This window comes from Lepisma saccharinum, chromosome 18 (assembly GCF_977018435.1).
Source record: "Lepisma saccharinum chromosome 18, izLepSacc3.1, whole genome shotgun sequence".
In the NCBI taxonomy this organism is placed as follows: domain Eukaryota; kingdom Metazoa; phylum Arthropoda; class Insecta; order Zygentoma; family Lepismatidae; genus Lepisma; species Lepisma saccharinum.
The window spans coordinates 58,909,615-58,928,992 of NC_139246.1; the positions used below are offsets into that span (position 1 = coordinate 58,909,615).

The 19,378-nt window shown below is 37.6% G+C and overlaps 1 protein-coding gene across 1 annotated transcript in view; it reads right to left on the reverse strand.

The window, feature by feature from the left end:
* LOC146002298 (uncharacterized) overlaps nucleotides 1-18,170 on the reverse strand; it is a 54,488-nt gene extending 36,318 nt beyond the window's left edge. Inside the window, exons 1-5 of the mRNA XM_083140008.1 lie at nucleotides 17,951-18,170; nucleotides 11,709-11,932; nucleotides 10,202-10,549; nucleotides 4,724-4,921; nucleotides 4,048-4,293 (exon numbers count right to left, since the gene is read on the reverse strand). Coding sequence (XP_082996134.1) covers nucleotides 4,048-4,293; nucleotides 4,724-4,921; nucleotides 10,202-10,549; nucleotides 11,709-11,932; nucleotides 17,951-18,170 — 1,236 coding nt within the window. The remainder of the gene's footprint in view (nucleotides 1-4,047; nucleotides 4,294-4,723; nucleotides 4,922-10,201; nucleotides 10,550-11,708; nucleotides 11,933-17,950) is intronic.
* Between the last annotated feature and the right edge of the window lie 1,208 nt (nucleotides 18,171-19,378).

Here is a 19,378-nt window from a genome sequence, read left to right on the forward strand (position 1 = left end):
CTGGTCTAGAATTATATGACAGTAGTCACAGTATATCAGTGAAAGGCCATCCACATTTGTTCCTACTTCAACTTAAACAATACTCTACTGAAGCTCCACATGTTCAAGTTGAAATTTGGGAAACAAAGTGCTGCATCAAGGCTTTTTTGCTTGATCGTCTAATAGTTGGCACAGGTGAGTTAGATGGAATTTACTGTTTCTTCGCTTGAGCGAATAACGCTCAAACAGGCAAACGATCGGTATACACTCGAAGCCCAGTAGTTCACGTGTAACCGTAATTTGTCTGTAGTAGTGGGCCTTCAAATATGCTTCATGAAGTGAAAGACGCAGTGAAATTGAAACTCAAGTGAACATAGTCACAGTGGCGTCGCGTGCGGTTCACATACGGGTGTTCACAATATTTTTTTTATACTCAATGGAGATTTACTCCTCTCCCTTGTAACTTCATCTTCAATTGAAAAAGTAGGTATAACAGTTCAACTTATTTTCAACTATTTCCCACAAAAATCACGCTATATTTGAAGTAATACATTTTTTTATTCAATTAACACCCTTTTAATTACGCAATTTACAATTAGTAATGGTTAGTGCAACCTAATTAGTATAACATGCAATCTCAGGTATGTACAATGCAAGACTACCATACTTCGCAATCTACTTTCTATTACACCGACCATATGTTAACCAACCACATTCATTCAGCATTGAAAGCACGTGCATCGTTAGCGGGACAGAGGGGAGGAAGCGTCCAGTCCAGAAAAAAAATATTTTGTATGTAAGATATTTGGGAATTATACAGAATGACCTCGCCCCGCCCACAATAACTCGGTTGGGATGCTTATGATCAATGTGACATTCCATATGTTCCTTCTTCCCTCGTGTCGTGTTTCGTATTTTCCCTCCTAGCATCATTTTGCCATGGTTCAGAGAGATTGATTTTTGACCATTTAATGCAAGGGTTCTCAAATTTCTTTGCTTCACGGGGCCCTTAGCGTTTCAAGATTTTTCCGCGGCGCCCTGAATGTAGCCCTCTCTAACACTTGCATCAGTCAGTTACTTGTAAGATTGCATGCCTTAAGTTAAAAATTAAACACGTATTTCAAATTCAGAAACATTTCATATGTAAAAATGTACTAAATAAGCACATATTTGAAACATCCATAGCACTGACTAACAATTCAGTGAAAATATTGGAACATTTCGCAGCACCCCTGCGCCCCTCAGGATGCCGCGGCACACTCTTATTATTAACATATTTACCCGTCGTTGCCTTCTAATCGAGGGGTCCTCGGTTCGATACCCGTGGAGGAACTTAGTTATTCGAATCCCACTTAAAACTGTAGGTCCAGTCCCGATTAGTCTTACTGAGCATAAATTGGACTTAAAACACCAAAAAAATCAATCAAACATATTTACCATCCTTGATCTTATGCATTGCACGAAACTAATCGTTCCAGAGGCAGTCTTTTTGTATAGCTATGTGCAAATGGTAACAAACGCCCAGAATGTGTCCTTTGCCCATCCAAGCTTCGAGTGAATTGTTCAATTACAAGAACTGTCCGATGAAAAAAGAATAACAATTCTCTTTTAGATATATTAAAATATTTTTTTAAATGTATCTATTACAAACAAGACTACTTACTGATTTGTCCGAATAAGTGGCCAAAGAACACACTCTAAATATGCACTTTCAATTATACATTTGCACATGAACTCCCTCCTGAAGGATAACCGGCCGAAGCCTATAATTGAGCTCTAGATATTACACAGAAAAAAATAAAATTCTCACTGTGGGTCGAGTAATTGAACGCCACACACCGACGCACAATGCACTTAATAATGATATCAAGAGAAACTAAATTCTACATTATGCTGTCACTTGCCTTTATAGAGGATACAGTTTCTTTAGTAATTTCTGTTGCAACCACTGTGGTGAATTTTACTTGTATTCTACCTCTTGTACAATGTAGAGGTCCGGCTGGTGAGGGCCCATCCTTTTTACTTCAGTTCGTTCTGCTTCGCTCATTCGCGAAAATGGAGTTTCTTTCAAACTCTTAACAGTATTCATAGTGTACAAAACACAACACTACACTACACACACACACACACACGCACGCACGTCTGAAAGCCAATGCACATAAGGTCACCCAACCGCTTGCCAATAGATATCGCGCTCTCCAACAGTCGACACCACTCTAACCGTGTTTTGCCGGTTGCCGCCAAAGAGCATAGGCTTTTTTATTGCCCCGCAAAAGGAAGGGAACTTGACCTTTCCAAAAATAACGTGTCCCTTGCAGGTCTCCCACAGCAACAGTGTTGCCAACAACTGAAACGCAGAAGTTGCTAAATCTTCAACATGCGCTAAAAGTTGCTGAATCAAATTTACAGGTGAAAAATGCAAAATATATTTTTAAAAAGTACTGTAAAGAACAACTTACATCAGGTTTATTCCAACCAATAAATTAAATTTCAATGTTTGTGCGTTTATATGTACATTAAAAAAAATACTTAATTTCAAATGAGAATTTATGCATATTTCATTTTAACTTTCTAACTTCAAAGAAGAAAATATTATGTGTAGCAAAAATGCATCTCTAGTATTCTGAAAGTTATATTTTGTTCTTCACAATAAGCATATTCCTATAACGTAGAGAATAGTAAAAATAATTTACTAACATCAATTAAATTTTTTTACGGTAACAGCTATTTAGGCCTAGGACTCCATACTATTCTGAGTATAGTTACCAGAAAAATGAGCGTTCAATTGATGTAAATGTAGTCGGCACTTTCCTTTGCAATTTAATTCGGTGAGAGTTCTTCTTTTTTTTTTGCATTAAAAACGTCGATTACTAAAAAAAAGTTGCACAGTCTGAATGGCCCTTAGCCGCACATGCGCAAATCATATAAACCTTGAAAGATATGTAACTTCTGCAGACTAGTTTCTAAAGAAAAGTCGCTCGTCACTATTCCGTGAACTTTAGTGCCCACTGGAATTTAAAATCCGCCAGGTTTAGCGACTTCACACTAAAGTTTGCAACTATGTAGTGCAGACCGTCTCGAGTCCCCCTAGGCATTCCATGTATATGCTGCACTCTGGTGCCGAATGCAAGAAGTATTGCCGCTTGAATCCGGGCTCCCAGCACCATATGTTCGCACAGACCAGTGAACACTTCTGCGGTATAGTGGCCAACAGCCCGTTAGCTGCCAGTTCACAACACACAACACAGCAATTGTGTTCATCGCAACCGTGAAACACAGGAGTCAGTGTTACCAACTATCTAAAAAAGTTATCAGACGTGAAAGACGTCAACTCCGAGTAAATTGTGTGTATATATTCGAACATCAAAAAAGTATTTTTTTCAATTAAATATATGTGTGTGTGTGTGCATTTAATATGTACGTAATTTAAAACATATACATGAGTGTTCACGTGCTCATGCGAACATTATCACGCGACGCGCCTGCATAGTCATCATCTCAATGTTAAAATGTAATTTAGTGTATCTGACCAATACATAGCAATATATGAAAATGAATAGATGATTATGGGCTGAAACTACCAGCACTAATTTTATACATATTTGTACGATTGAAATGATATTTGATATTCTATATATTCGAGCAAATCATGCTCGAGCGTGGGAAACTCGATCGAGTTTGAGCGAGCGAAAGTGACTCAATGCAGTACTCTAGTAGAAAACCTTTCTCAGAATATCAGAGCAGGTGCATTTTATTAGTAAGACTTTGATGAAATCAAAACCCTGTGTTTCAAGACTATAAGATCAATTATTTTTCTGTATCTATAAAACAATGCAGTTTTGTTGGCATTTATGTTTCCTTATAAACACAGCCTACAGTTATTTTATTTGATAAGTTTCTTTTCGATATGTAATGGGTGTCCCAATAAGAATGTCGGATTTAATAATGTGAATATATTATTTTATTTTCATGAAATTGCATATCATTACAATGGGTCCATGTTGCCAGTTAAGTTTGAAAAACAATATCTGCTTTATGTGCCCCACGACTTGCTCTGAAGACTCTTACACAGACTTGCTCCCAGATTTGGCTGATGACACATTGAATTTTCTCCTCAAGTTCTGGTAGGGTTCGGGGATTGTTTTCATAAACATACGATTTCACATATCCCCAAAGTAGAGTCTCGTATGTTGTCAGGTCACATGACCTCGCTGGCCAGTTCTGGTTGACGCTGCATGAAAGAACTCGGCCCAAAAATTTGTCATGCAGCAAGGCAATCGTCTTGTGAGAAGTGTGGCAGGTAGCACCATCCTGCTGGAACCACAAGTGTTCAATAGTTACGACATTCAAATAAGACCACAACCATTTCATAACCTGCGGTAACGTTCTCCATTCACTGTCGTGGCATTTCCATCCTCAACAAACACCAAGACAATGGAGCAATTCAAATCTGGCATTCTTGTTGGGACACCCTATGCTAAGGATAACACTAAAAAATATAACTGGAAAAATTCAAGCAAATCAAAAACAACAGTTTTACATACAAAATATTCATAAACATAGAAAATTTACGTGACTATGATGAATTTAATCTTTAACACTTTATATAAATTACAGATAATTGATTCTAATTGCACAATCAATTTAAGTACTGAACAAAATACTCATCCTTTCTTATCAGACATTATGCAAAATATATAATGAAAGAACTGATTGTAGGGAAAATATTTAGTCAATTACAAACCTCAGCACCCCAAGCCTTGAGTAATTGGATAGCAATGTTTCCAACTCCTCCAGAACCACCCAAAACAAGAACTCTCTTCCCTCTTGCTGGCAGAATGCACATATCTCCAAACACTTTTAAGGCACACCATGCTGTCATTGATGCATAAGGGAGTGATGCAGCCTCTGCTGCATTCAGGTTTCTTGGTTTTCTGTCCACCTTTCAAAATTAGGAAACAAAACTCAATTCATCACAAATGGGCTTTTCTATTTAGGCTTCTAACCTGCATTGTATTTTACTACAATAATATTTTTTTTCATTATAAGAGCTATCTTCACTTGCATTATTAAACTATTTGTATCACTGTGTACTAAACTCCAGCACAAATTAAGTCAAAATCCTGATTGACGCCTTTTATTTTGCCTCTGAAAATAACAACTGTTGTCCTGGACACAGTCGCTGGGTTCAGCCTAAAAGGGGGATTATGTCATTTTCCCATTTTTTTGTATCTTGAGTGTAAGGTTGTTACAGCACAAAGCAATTTGCACTTGGAGTGAATGTTCTGATTTCTGGTTAAAGGAACACATTCTTATTAGTAGAGACTGGATTTTAAAGGGAAAAATTTTCCTCTAAAAAAGGCAAAAAAAAAAAGGGAAAATTATTGCCAAAAAAGAGGGAGAAAAGGACTTAAGTTTTTTGCACTCCACTAAAAATACTATTTTAAATGAAAGCACAAAATGTACCATTCATATATAAAAAGAGATACATTAAATTTCATATTAATATATCCCTTTTTATATATGAATGGTGTATATTGTGCTTTCATTTAAAATAATATTTTTAGTGGAGTGCAAAAATAAAAACTATAGTCCGTTTCATTTCCTTTTTTAGAAGGTACAGTACAGCGAATAATCTTACCATCCATTTCGATGAAATATTCCTTGCAACGGCTTACCGCATTCCATAGCTTGCTGCCACTAGTATCTGGCTTCGTCATTTCACTGACACTCAATACTGTCGTCACTGTCACACAGTTCAGTTAAAACTATTCTAAAAAAACAACAAAAGTCTAAATCTAGCAGATAAGTACACTTTCAATCCAACAGGCATGCCGCTTACAATGCATTTGTTTCTGCGTAAGCCCAGATCGAATTGTTTCAACAATCGCTGTAACATGCTCCCAACACTCACGGAGAGAAAGTAAGGTAGAAGGTGCTTGTTCTTTCTTTCCTTTAAACTGCACCAAATATACAATTGTTGAATGTTTTGTTTAGGGAAAATACAGTTGTAAAAATATTTGATATCTTGTCAATAATGGGACAAAGGAACGAACGTGCTTTTTAAAAAGGTAGGAGAAAGGAATGTAGGCTGAAATACTAGCCAATAAAGGGACCAGAAAGGAAAATGTTTTAAAAAAGAAAAAAAGGGAATGTGGGCTGAAAAAGGAAAAAAAGGGAAGCCAAAACCATAAAATCTTGTTGGTGGAAGATAATTATCAACACTGTTGTTATTTATCCCATGATCCGTGTTGAAAAATAAAAAAGGACTTCCCTTTAAAATCCGGTCTCTAATTAGGTTAGACAAGAAATAAAGTGCTTACTTCTTTTCACCAATTTGCATATATAAACTTGGATTTGTACGTTTACTCACTATTTATATTTAAAATAATATATATATTACGTTAGTAATAATATACACTTTGAATGGTGCAGATGGTAACACTGTCAAGTCATCTATGAGGACTCACACTTAAGCTGTAAATGGAAATTCTCATCTGCCAAGCTAGAAGACTTTGAACAGAACACTGTGTTTTTCACAGTGATGTCAGATTGTTGAAATGATCAGGTGTTGTATCAATATCTGAAGGAATGGGAAGATAATCAGCATTCAAATCAACCGAGTAGCTGTATGTAATAGCTTATGGCATGCACAGAGATGCACAAACTACGTTCCCACCAAGATAAATAAATCTGGGAATCACTTGCCACTTGAGTTTCTTTTGAGCATCAGAGAATCTTTGACACTTGATTGCATTTTATGTCACTTTCCTATATCAGTCACATTCATGGCTTCTATGGCATAATTTAGTGACTGTAATCTTCCTGATATGGTTTAAGATCTAACTAACTAACTCTCTAGCCTTCTTAAACCCGAAGGTTCATGGCTGCAGCAACACAGGCCTTCCATCTGTCCCTATCTTGAGCAAGATCTATATACTCTTTTCCATCCCTACCGATTTCCTTTAGGTCCATCTCAACGTTGTCCCTCCATCTTCGTCTTGGCCTTCCTACAGGTCTCTTACCATCAGGTTTCCCAACAAGAACCTTGTAAACTCCTCTTTCCTCTCCCATTCGTGCCACATGGCCTGCCCACCTAAGTCTTCTTGATTTAATTATTCTAATAATATCTGGACATGAATACAAATTATGTAGTTCTAAATTATGTAACCTTCTCCACTCACCTGTCTCCTCATCCCTTTTAGGTCCAAAGATTTTCCTAAGGATCTTATTTTCAAATACTCTCAATTTATGTTCCTCTTTTAATGTAAGGGACCAAGTTTCACACCCATATAATACTACAGGCAAAATTACTGTTTTGTATATTTTAACTTTTAGTTTCTTAGATATTAAACGAGAAGACAAAAGTTTATGAAGAGAGAAGTAACATGCATTTCCTGAATTAAGCCTACTTTTTATTTCCTCTTTAATATAATTTTCATTTGTTAATATTACTCCTAAGTATTTGAATTTGGAAACTGGTTCAAACGAGTTGTTATCAATAATTAGATTTTGATTATTACCTAACACTTGGTTTCGGCCTGTAAGCATATATTTAGTTTTCTCTTTGTTAACTTCCAAACCTATCTCTTTAGCAGTTTTGAAAAATATTTTAGCATTATTCTTAATCGTATTTATATCATCCCCCAGTAAGTCTACATCATCTGCATATGCTAACAACTGAGTCACACCATTTAATTTTAGTCCTTCTTTAGTTTCTTTTACCTTCCTTACAGCATATTCTAATATTAATACATATTCATATGTAGTTTAAGATCTACATAATTTTATTTATTCCAAAACAAAATGGAAAATTTCTTTACCATGTCTTGATTGATATGTGTTTCTTTATTCATATTTTGGAAAATGAGACACACGGTAGTAAAAAAAATAGAGAGAAATGATGTATTCTCTGTATTCTGTACATCATTTTTCTGTATTTATGTGTCTTTATGTTGCTCCTACTCAAATAGGAAAAAAAGGAAAAAAAAAGGGAAGTCAAAACCATGTAATCTTGTTGGTGCCTTCTTTCGGAGGGCTAGTGAAAGTCACATGTGCACCAAGAGCTAAATATTGTACATACAATACCCCCAAATATGCACTAGGGCAAGCCCTGATATACTCTATGTGATCAGAAGTATCAGGACACCCACCTGAAAATGAAGTACAAGTTTAGGCTGCCCTCCATCGGGAATACTGGCAGTCAATACGGCATTGCCCCACACTTAACCATTAAGATAATCTTCACTCTCACAGGCATACTTTCAATCAGGTGGCAGAAGATTTCCTGGGAAATGACAGCCCATTCCTCGTGGAGCACCGAAATGAGAAGAGGTATGGATGTGGGTTGGTGTGGTCTAGCACGAAGTCGGTATTGCAAAACATCCCAGAGATGTTCTATGGGATTCAAATCAGGACTCTGCACAGGCCAGTCCATTAGTGGGACGTTGTTGTCGTGAAACCACTCCCCCACAAGCCCTGCAATATGGATGGGTGCTCGGTCGTGTTGAAAGACACAATGGTCATCCCCGAACTGGTCTTCGACGGTAGGCAGCATGAAAGAGGTTAAAATGTCAACGTACGCTTGTGCTGTGTGACATTGCCACGTAAAGCAACAAAAATGGGACAAGCCCCTTCCAGGAGAAACATGACCACACTGAAACCCCACCACCCCTGAATTTCACTGTTGGCACTATACAGGCTGTAGATGTTGTTCACCAGGCATTCGCGACACCAACACCCTACCATCAGATCGCCACATTGCATACCACGATTCATCACTACACACAATGGTTTTTCATTGTTCTATGGTCCAGTTTCGATGCTCCTTGCACCATGCGAGGTGGCATTTGGAATTTGCCTGTGTGCAGCTGCTCGGCCATGGAAACTAAGTTGCTGTACCTCGTGCCAAACAGTCATGGTGCTTGGACTATATCCTGATGCAGTTCGGAATTCCTGTGTGATGGTGGCGATGGATGATTGACGATTATGCTATACTACCCTCTTCAACACTCAATGGTCTCTGGAGGTCAACATGGGAGGTCGGCCTGCATGGTTTTGTGTTGTACACGTCCCTTCACGTTTTCACTTCACTATAACATCTGAAACAGTGGACCTACGGATGTTTAGGAGGGTGGAAATCTCGTGCACAGACTTCTTACACAAAGTGGCACCCAACCACCTGACCACGTTGAAAGTCCGTGAGTTCCTCAGACTGTCACATACTGCTGTCTCGTGCTGTCTGCAAACTACCGAGATTGCTGACCATGTGTTCAACGTGGTAGATGGCAGTACTATCGCCCTCTATGATAAACACACGTTTTGTGGTGTGTCCAGATACTTTTGATCAAATAGAATATATGTGATATATATGAAGACTATGGTTCAAAAAGAAGATCATGTTTGGGTCCTTGTCACTCTGTTCCAATGCTCAAGCATGGAGGTGCCAAGCCAGCCTCTGGCCTTCCACTGTACCCACAAAAAAACTGTTGTTCGTTTAAAGTGGTATTATCTCAGCCATACAAATACATTACGTTTTACTAATAACATCAGTTGTTGAATTGCACTTAGAATCGGAAAAAGAAGATTTTCTTGGAAAGAACTTGAAATTTTGGTAGCTTTTTCCATCAGTTTCAGCCCCAGTTTTGGGTTCAGAAGTTTCTACTGCTACATTTGCAACTAATTAAATAAGTGTAGCAGCCATTATGTGGACCACTGCTCCTTGTTTTCTAATTTATTTTGCCTTAGGTACGTGTCTATGTAAAATTCAAATGTCTCAGTCATACAATTAAAGACGATGTCAGGAGAGTCGTTTGTACCTAGTCTGGCCATAAATACTGTTACAAAGGTAAAACTGAAAACCAGCAATATGGTGAAAGGTAATTTAATGTGCATAGAGGATGTGAAGTATATATGGTCTGACAACAGTTTGCACCAATCATATTTCAAAATGTCTGCCGTTAGCACGCACACAGGCTCGGAGTCTGGCGGGGCACTCGTCTATTGCAGCACGCACCATCTCCAGAGGAAATGTTGCCACTGCAGCCAGTAAAGAGCGCTTCAATCTGTCAATTGTGGGGTGACTCTTCTTGCAGGCAATATCCTCAAGCACTGCCCACAGTTTGTAATCCAGGGAATTAAGGTCAGGGCTGCTAGAAGGCCAGACAGCAGTGGATATGAAGTCAGGCACATTGTGCTCCAGCAACTCCTAGGTTGATTTCACCTTGTGGGCAGGAGCAGAATCTTGCTGGAAAGTCCATTGGGGCGTTCTGAACAGGGTGGTGGTCAAGTCCTTCACTATAGGCTCCAGCACAGTGTTTTGGTGCACCCGAGCACCGGTTTTCATGCCTTTCTCACAAAAATAAAGACGTGTGGTGCCAGCATAGCACACTCCCCACCACACCATGACTGACGCGGGACGATGGCCTCTCTGGATTTTCGGAACCTTGTCCCTAGCTTCCCGAGATGATGAGGCATACACCTTATCATTTTGCCAATTGAACCTCTCTTCAGTGCTGAACAGTTTCTCATCGGTGAAGAGAATCTGTCCATGCCCATTGTTCGCGTACCGCTGAAGCAGGTGTGCACATTTATCCTTCCTTTGCACCTTCAGACGCGATGTCAGAAAGTGTCCTGTTGACCGTCGGTAAGCTCGAAGACAAAGATCTTACCCGAGTAGCCTGGACATCGTCCGCTTGGAGATGTTTATATCACAGGCCAGCCATCACTGCCTATTTCCGTATGAAATTTCTCCTCAGACACGCCACCACCCTTTTCACAGCTTCTGGAGTTCTTGCACTTCGTAGACAGCCTTCTCTCAGACAATCCTGAATGGACCCAGTATCCAGGAACCGATGGATTGTGCGGAACACAAACACGCGACTGATTATCAGTTTTTTAAGCATGTTGAAAATTTCACTCGCTGGTTTTCCAACTCTGTGTAGCACTATCACTGCTACCCGGTTCTCGTTCTCACCCCATTCAATTTTGCCTGTCTGGGTTACGTGTCTCCCTTTCTACAGCAGCACTCACAATAAGGCATTGCACATTCCACCACCAGGTTCGTTCATTCGACTCACAACAGACAGTGTTGCAGCCTCTGAAACTTTGTAACAGTATTTATGGCCAGACTAGGTATGTGGGGATGGTGGTAACCCTGCATGCAACCAGTCTGCATGATTTACTACCATTCCAGAAAAAAAAAACACTACTAGAGAACTAAATAAACTGCTCCTTCAGCTAAATCGAACATTTTCTGTGTGGTATTTGTGGCAATGTTAAATCTGATGTTAAATACTTTTCTGGTCTCCCAGTATCTCATGGTCTTTGCAATAATACTACACCACACTTTTAAGGAGACTTATTATTCTGGAAATATGGAAAATTCAAAATATTAATTTCTTTCATACTAGTAGGGTGCTAGATAAATATAGAAATAAATATGTAAAGCAAAGCTCTAGTAAGTTGACATAGATGTGGTGTGAACAAAAAATATCGGTTGCAATTTTCAAGCACCGACAGTGGTTGTATTTAAAATTCAGGAAAGTGTGTACTGTGCATCAGAGAGAGAAATAAAAACTTTAAAACACCAAAAATGTTGTGAAACAATGTACTTTTCCCTCACCACTTCCAATGCTAATTGATCTTTTTGATGGTTTGTTATACTGAAACAAATTTGAATAGAAAAATGGGAAACAAATATTCCATAAAAGTAATGGTTAAAAACTTACACAAGACTCTCGAGCAAGCACATACTGAGCATGAGCACCTTGTTGATATGGTTCGACCACTCCATAAACAGTATCACCAACATTTAGCCTGGATCCCACTCCATGTCCTTTCTCAACAATTTCACCACAGAAATCCCGGCCCAATATCAATGGGAATTCAACATCAATTGTCCTACATGCTTGTACCTGACGAATTGTGTTCAGAAACACTGACCCATAACCATCTGAAACAAAGAAGATAATATAATATCAGTGTAAAACTAACAATTATATATCAATTTAATTACAATGCTTGGTTTTTTGTTGTCTAACTTATTGAAAAGGCAGTATATTTGATTTTCAATGGAGAATAACACCTGGGTCTTCAGCATTCTATGCCATGCTCTTTCACTTTGTTACAAAGACAACACCTGACTTAAATCTGTGTTGGTAAGGTAAGGGAAGTTGAAATGTACTGAAATTCAGTGGTTATGCAGTGTTGCAACCTTCTTCATCGAAAAATACCTACTTTCGTGTTACTGATTTTGTATTTTTTTTTTCAGGTTCGAAAACCCCACGAACCATGCACAGATAGCCCAACGAACCATTCCTAAATAGCCCCACGAACCATGCACGGCAAGGTTAGGCAAACATAGTTAAAATTGTCGGTAAATATGCGATATCGCCCGGACGGATTTCTTCAAATTTACAGGAGAAAGTACTTACTGAAATGAGTTTCTTTAGCATTCTGGGCGTTCTTGGAGGTATTTTCTTTCACGGGAAACTAAAAACTTCGTATTTGAATGCTGCCGAACAAGAATTAATCACTTTTTACGTAAGAAACTTGCATTGCGTGCCATATTATGCCGTTGTTTCCATTGTGTGCGTGAAGATGGCGAGAGCGTCAAAAGTCACACCGTCTTGTCAGGGTTTACAAACGTGCATTTTTTTACGAGAATTTTGTTTTCTTTTTCTTTTTTAACTATGCTTACCTAACCTAACCTTGCCAGAAATGGTTTTTGGGGATATCGTGAATGGTTTTTGGGGCTAACGTGAATGGTTTTTGGGGCTATCGTGAATGTTTTTTGGGGCTATCTGGCAATGGTTTGTGGGGCTATCGTGAATGGTTTTTTGGGGCTATCCATCAGTGGTTTGTGATGACATAATGAACACGAAAGTAGGTATTTTTCGGTCAAGAAGGTTGAAACACTGCATACCCACTCCAAAATAACAAGCACGGCGCGATGATCCATGACGAGTGCATGCCATATTGTCTGTTACCCAAGCGGAACAAGGAAGAAAAATAATCACTCGTAATATGAAAAGTTGACACTATTTTATGGAAAAAGGCATAACTTCACCTTAAAGAATGTTCCGCAATGCAGAAAAGGTAAATACCAGTGGTAAAATGAAGGAAATAAATGAGTTAAAGGTGTCCGGGCGTTATCGCATATTTACCAAAGGTAAAAATTTACTATCCTTCGGACACCTCTAATTTTTTTGTTTTGTCAATTTTTGACATTCGTACTTACGTATCTGCTTCGCGGAACATTCCTTCACATTACCAGTACGTCTTTCTGATAGGCCTTTTCACTTGCCTGAGACAAACTAACCTAACCACGTGCCAATGGTTCGCAATTATTTCCAATTTCTGGATCCTGATACTAACACGACATCAAATTTTAACTATGTTTCCTAACCTAATAGAACTAACCTAACCACGTGCCAATGGTTCGCAATTATTTCCAATTTCTAGATCCTGATACTAACACGACACCAAATTTTAACTATGTTTCCTAACCTAACAGAACTAACCTATCCATGCGCCAATTTTTTGAAAATTTAAATGATATGTATTAGCAATGATTTTTATAATGAACATATCTGAATGTGAGGAAACCAATTAAATAGAATTTTTTCATGGCGACTGCAGTTCAATGAAACTAGAGGCAGGCATTAAAAAGAGTAGACTGTCCCAACTAAATCGGGACCTCGGGAAAAACTTGCATCAATAGTGATAAAACTAAAATATTGCAGACTGCAGAGTCCTGGAGCCTGCCTCTCTCCCCGAATAACCCATTCATTTATGCAAGTACAAAATCAAATTTCTTTCAAAATCTTTCGTAGATATTTATAGCTTCACATTAAAACATTTCATAGTTTGAAGGGAGGAAATGGGCCAATTGCCCAACCCTTGAGTCCATGGCAGAACATGGGTGTTCCTTGTGAGTGTCCATTCATCAATTTCATAATCATCATTCATCCTCATCCTTTTGATTATCCAAAAGTGTCAGAAAAGCGACGCTAAATAATAAAAATACAAATTCATATAACAGGGGGCCTCAACGCAGCCTTTTCGAGGTGTGATTACTTCCTGGTATGAAAACAAGTGTTACAAGCAACATCATAATGTAAATATGCTTATTTTGTGGAGTCAAATGTCGATAAGGAAAAAATTTGAAAGACCGTTACACATCTCGATTGGGCTCTTAGTACACAGTGGTAAATACATACCTAAGAATTATGTCATAAGTTTCTGCAGTGACATATGCTCTATCTTTCGTTATTATTTTCTTCATTTTACGCTCCTTTCCTGCATCTTTAGACTAATCGGGGCGATGAGAATGAATGGAGATTAGAGAAAATTGAGGAGTGAGGCTGCCAGGATTCAAACCAGAGCCGTCAGTGGCGAGAATGTGAATGGACTCAGCCACCGATGTTTGCTAGCAAATCTCTACCTCGGAGAAAAGGAAAGTGAAAATGAACATAATATAGTGACTGAGCAAGTGTGAGATCATACTGCTCAGCGTAAATTTTAGTATTTATCCCATGAACATAAATAGTGTTTATTTTTAATTAATGGATTTTATACTGTTCTTATATTTTACCATTTTTTTTTAAGTTTAAGAATATTTTTCATTGCAGTACAATGTTTTTAACATAAAATCTCGACAAAATCCGAAGGCCAGAAATGAGACCTTTGCGCTTAAATATTGCGATGTCTTTCTTGCACCAACCACGATAGGGATGGTCGGTCACTTGCCTGTAAGTTCCAAGAAACTCTCGAAGTCTGAATGCATATCCCTTGAGAAAGTACAGCAAATGCAAACAAAAATAGCAACATGAATGACCACAGCCATCACACCCCCTGGAGGTAGGGGGAGATGTCACATTTTCCTTTTCTGTGACAAGGTACCGTGATGAAATTTTCCAGTTGCTGACCTTTCCAAGAAATCCCCTCCTACTCACTTCTTATACAATAAGCCCTCTGGCCAATACTTCACTAGTCGATGGTTCGTTTGGAATCTGAATGAGTTCGTGTTCAGTTTCGACTGAATTAGTCGGAAATGTAGTGAACTGATGGTTCGACTGAAATTTGTCGTGCGATTACTTCAACTGATATTAGTCAAACAACTAATTTGACTAATATTAGGTGGCAGAACAGCCTCAGGCTGAACCTCGCCCACGCAAATAAAGAATTTGAATTTGACTATTTTTTTCAGTCGACTAATTTTCATTAGTCGATGTTTTTTTCGATGGTTTTAATAATCGACTAATATTAGTCGACTAATGCCCATCACTGATAAATGCCTGAACCTGGGAGGAGACTTGTTGAGAAGTAGTGTATGAAGTATCCTTTCACATGTGTCTGTCTGTATTCGTCTAATAAATACCTACTGGAATTTGTAGGCTTTGTATTATTTTTTTACCGATCATCCCTCGTATAAATGAGGTTCCACTTTAATTCACACATTTTGAACTTTATTGTTGCTAGAGTGCTACGATTAAAATTTCTCTCTCCAAAGCAATACCTTTGTGGTGCTAATTTATAAATTACATTTTAACAGCTAAACTTAATACTTCACATACATGTTTGATTGAACGGATTGAGTGGTCATCTCACAATCTCTCTACCAAAGGATTCAGGTTTGAGTCCTATCCTTTGCGTATGACTCATTATTCATCCTCATCACTGTGATTAACCAAAAGTGGCAGAAAAGTGATGCAAAATAAAAATATGAAATGCAACAATTCACTGTTTATCAGTATTCTTTCTGAACATTTTGTTAGGCATTTTGCAATGCACTCATTTGAAAGTTACCTTCCTTTCACACACAACAAAACAAGAGAGTGCTTATTGACTCATACAAGCATTTAGCTGGGAAAAGGAAGGATGGCTGAAATCCCTTCAAAGTATTGTTTCCTTACTCCGCTTAAGGGATACTCAGAATTTCTAAGATATGACTTCCCCTGTGATGCAAAATCTTTGATCTTAAATCCCAGTATTCAGCTCCACATGATGAAGAAATTATCTTCTAGAAAATATTTAGGAAGTCTAATTCACAAGAAAAGGAGAGTATGCATACATAAGAAGGGATTTTAAGGCATGATTATGGAAAATAGGGCTTAATACCCAAAATAGATATTTGAAGGCTCTATAAAAAGTATTAGCATGCTTGAAACAACATGAAATGAATTTACAACATTGAAACCTATGTTTTATTACAAATGTAAAAAATGCAAATATGTAAGAAAAAAACACACTAATCTTGAGTGTAATTTGAATTGTTGTTTAAAGTCCATTTTATGCACAGATGGATAATCTGAACTGGACCTACAGTTTAAAGTGGGATCTGAACCATTGTGCAATGTGCCTGCACTGGGTATCGAACATGGAACCCCTTGATTACATGGCAACAACATTACCATCGGGGAGGTTAATCATGAGCGTAGAATTAACTTTCGAGAATGTAAAACGTGTATCAAAAAATTTAAAATTTTTGATTCATATAACATGCATAAAGTGCTTTGCTTTTCCAACACATTTTCAAAAGTAACATTTGATGTAAGGCTGAAGGGAAAAGATTTGTGATTATGATAAAAGAGCAAATCTATTGCTAATAAGCACATGAAGATTATGATAAACTAACTCCTGTATTAATTACTGGTAGCACTAGATCTAACAAAAGAACTGTGGAAATCACTGAAATATTGCCAAAAGAGAGAATGCAGTGTTTGTTTAGCATAAACTATATGTATTTATTAGTTTAATCTTTACTGGATGCAGCTTCGTGCACATGGATAGCCTCTCCAGCTAGAAATTTTAAGGATTTTAAACTTCGCGAGTTTTACCAAAAAAAATAGCTCAGGAACTAATTGTCGTAAAGAGATGAAATTGGTTTTGTTTTCTTTCTTAAAGACAGTGCTTTTAGTGGAGGTGTGGAGGGTAGTTTCAGTGGAATTTACATATTGTACCTATCAATAATGGAAGTTAATGGAAGAATAATAATAATTTTTAGAAAAAAATATTTTGCATGCCCCTCTGTCTACCACAATAGACTAAAGAGAACGAAAAATGTGGTATGTAGCATTCCTACAACCATGCAAAGTGTCATCGAAAATAGGCTGATACTACTTGGGGAAAAATTAATGTATAAGAGCGGCAGTGTTGCCAGCTTATGGAAACAATTTCTGGAATTTTACTTCTAGTGTTGGTCCTATGGATGCTGGATGGACCAAATTTGGAGGGAAGCACGACAAAAGACCACTCTCTGAGTATGTCAGGGTGGCTACTCACCGGGAATTCCTTGAATTCCGGTAATTATGTGTGAATTATTGGCTTCGGGAATTCTGCTTGAACTTTTCTCCGTAGACGTGGAAAATATGAACTTTTATTAATCCAAATGAAATATATTTATAAATGCCCTGAGGCAAGTTTTTCACAGTTTAGCTTTTATTTTTATCGTAGAAGGAAAAGGAAGTTGCATGGAAAATAAAACAGAATTTTCTCAAGGCGTTGATTTTGTTAGTGTCGTTTACAGAACAATCTATCTGATAGAAGATTATTGTAAGATAATATATATTGAAGTTGATTAGGCAAATTTGAATTTGAAATTCTTGTACAATTAACAAGTTTTGTATATTAATATATCCCAACATTTGTGACTTTTGTTTGTAGATGTATGTCGAGTCTGAGTATGTGGAATGGCAAATATAAACTCTCACACCTTAAATTAAATATTTTAAATTATATATCATTTAATTGAATTAGAATTTTGAAAACTTTGAAATCACACAGACTCTTTATATTGTTTTATATATATTTTTGTTATTATATTATCATATTTGTTATGTATACATATACAGGGTGGAGCATTTTCGATTACCACTGTGTTTTGTGTGCATTTGCTACAGTTATTTGTGAAACACTATGTCTGCCAAATGACCACCTTGTTTAGCAATGCACTGCACAAGACGATTACGGACACTTTGCATGACACGGTCAAGGACATCTGGGGTTATGTGCACAATTTCCTCCCTGATGCGTTCCTTCAGCTCTTCCACACTTCCTATTCTGGTTGCAAACACCTTATCCTGTAAGTGTCCCCAAAGGAAGAAATCTGGGGCAGTTAGGTTGGGGGATCTGGTGGGCCATTGAATGTCACCGTGGGTGTGGTTTGTTTTGTACACTTCCACTAGCATGCCACTGTTTCACCCATGCACTGATTGTCTTCCGATTAGGAATGTTTCTTCGTCTTCGCTTGTCGTAAAACTCATTCCTAAAGGCACGCTGGACTGTTACGATTGACTTTGTTTCAATAAACTTCTCTACACAAAGCACACGCTGTTGAACGAGCCAGCGCTCCTTGGCTACTGATAGTCAAGGCCACAAAGCTGTTTCCGTCATCGTCCGTCCACGCAGTGTGGCCATTTTCAAAAATGTCTGAAACGTTTTCATTTGGCAGACATAGTGTTTCACAAATAACTGTAGCAAATGCACAGAAAGCGCAGTAGTAAAGTCTATGTGGCATGTATGTAAATGGACAAGTGTAGTGAAAAGGATGATATCACATTTTTGGAGTTTCATTTTCTGTAGGCCTGAGTATATTATTTTCAAACTGGGTAATCGAAAATGCTCCACCTGTATTTACAATATATATATATATATATATATATATATATATATATATATATATATATATATAATATATATATATATATATATATATATATATATATATATATATATATATATATATATATATATACAGGGTGTTATTTTAATGGCGCCCACAAACCATGAAAACTTATAGAGACATCAAAATAAACAACTTTTCTCAGTAACATTTTTCTCGTTGGTACATCATTTCGGCGCTGCAGTCGTTCAAAAAAGCCAATTTTGCATTTGATTGCATTTGTGACATCATATCCCATCGTGAAACGATGCATTCCAGGGTTGCCAGAAACACACATATTCTGTGAAAAATGACATAGCTACAATCAGCCACATTATGTACTGTAAAACAAAAAGGGAAAACACGTTCTGTAACCTGTAAACAAATGATACGAAAAATGGTAGAAAGAAAATAGAATTCAAGTGGAAGTGGTCATATCGAATTTTGTCTCAGCTTACATGTCAAATATTTGCAAATCTAGTTACCAAGATGGCATCTACAATTTAGTCTATGCACTTCGTCCTTCTGATACTAGTTGTCTGTGACACACTGAACAGATGACAAAACAGAAATGTAAGAACTCAAAATTCCAAAGGTAAGCACCACATAATATAATGTATATTCAGGGCATTATGAGGCAAGTGGCAAAAATGGTTGAAAAATACAGGAATGTGTTTATCTACGCACCGGATACACATGTAATAGTTTGCAACTGTGAACAGGGCAGTATATTCG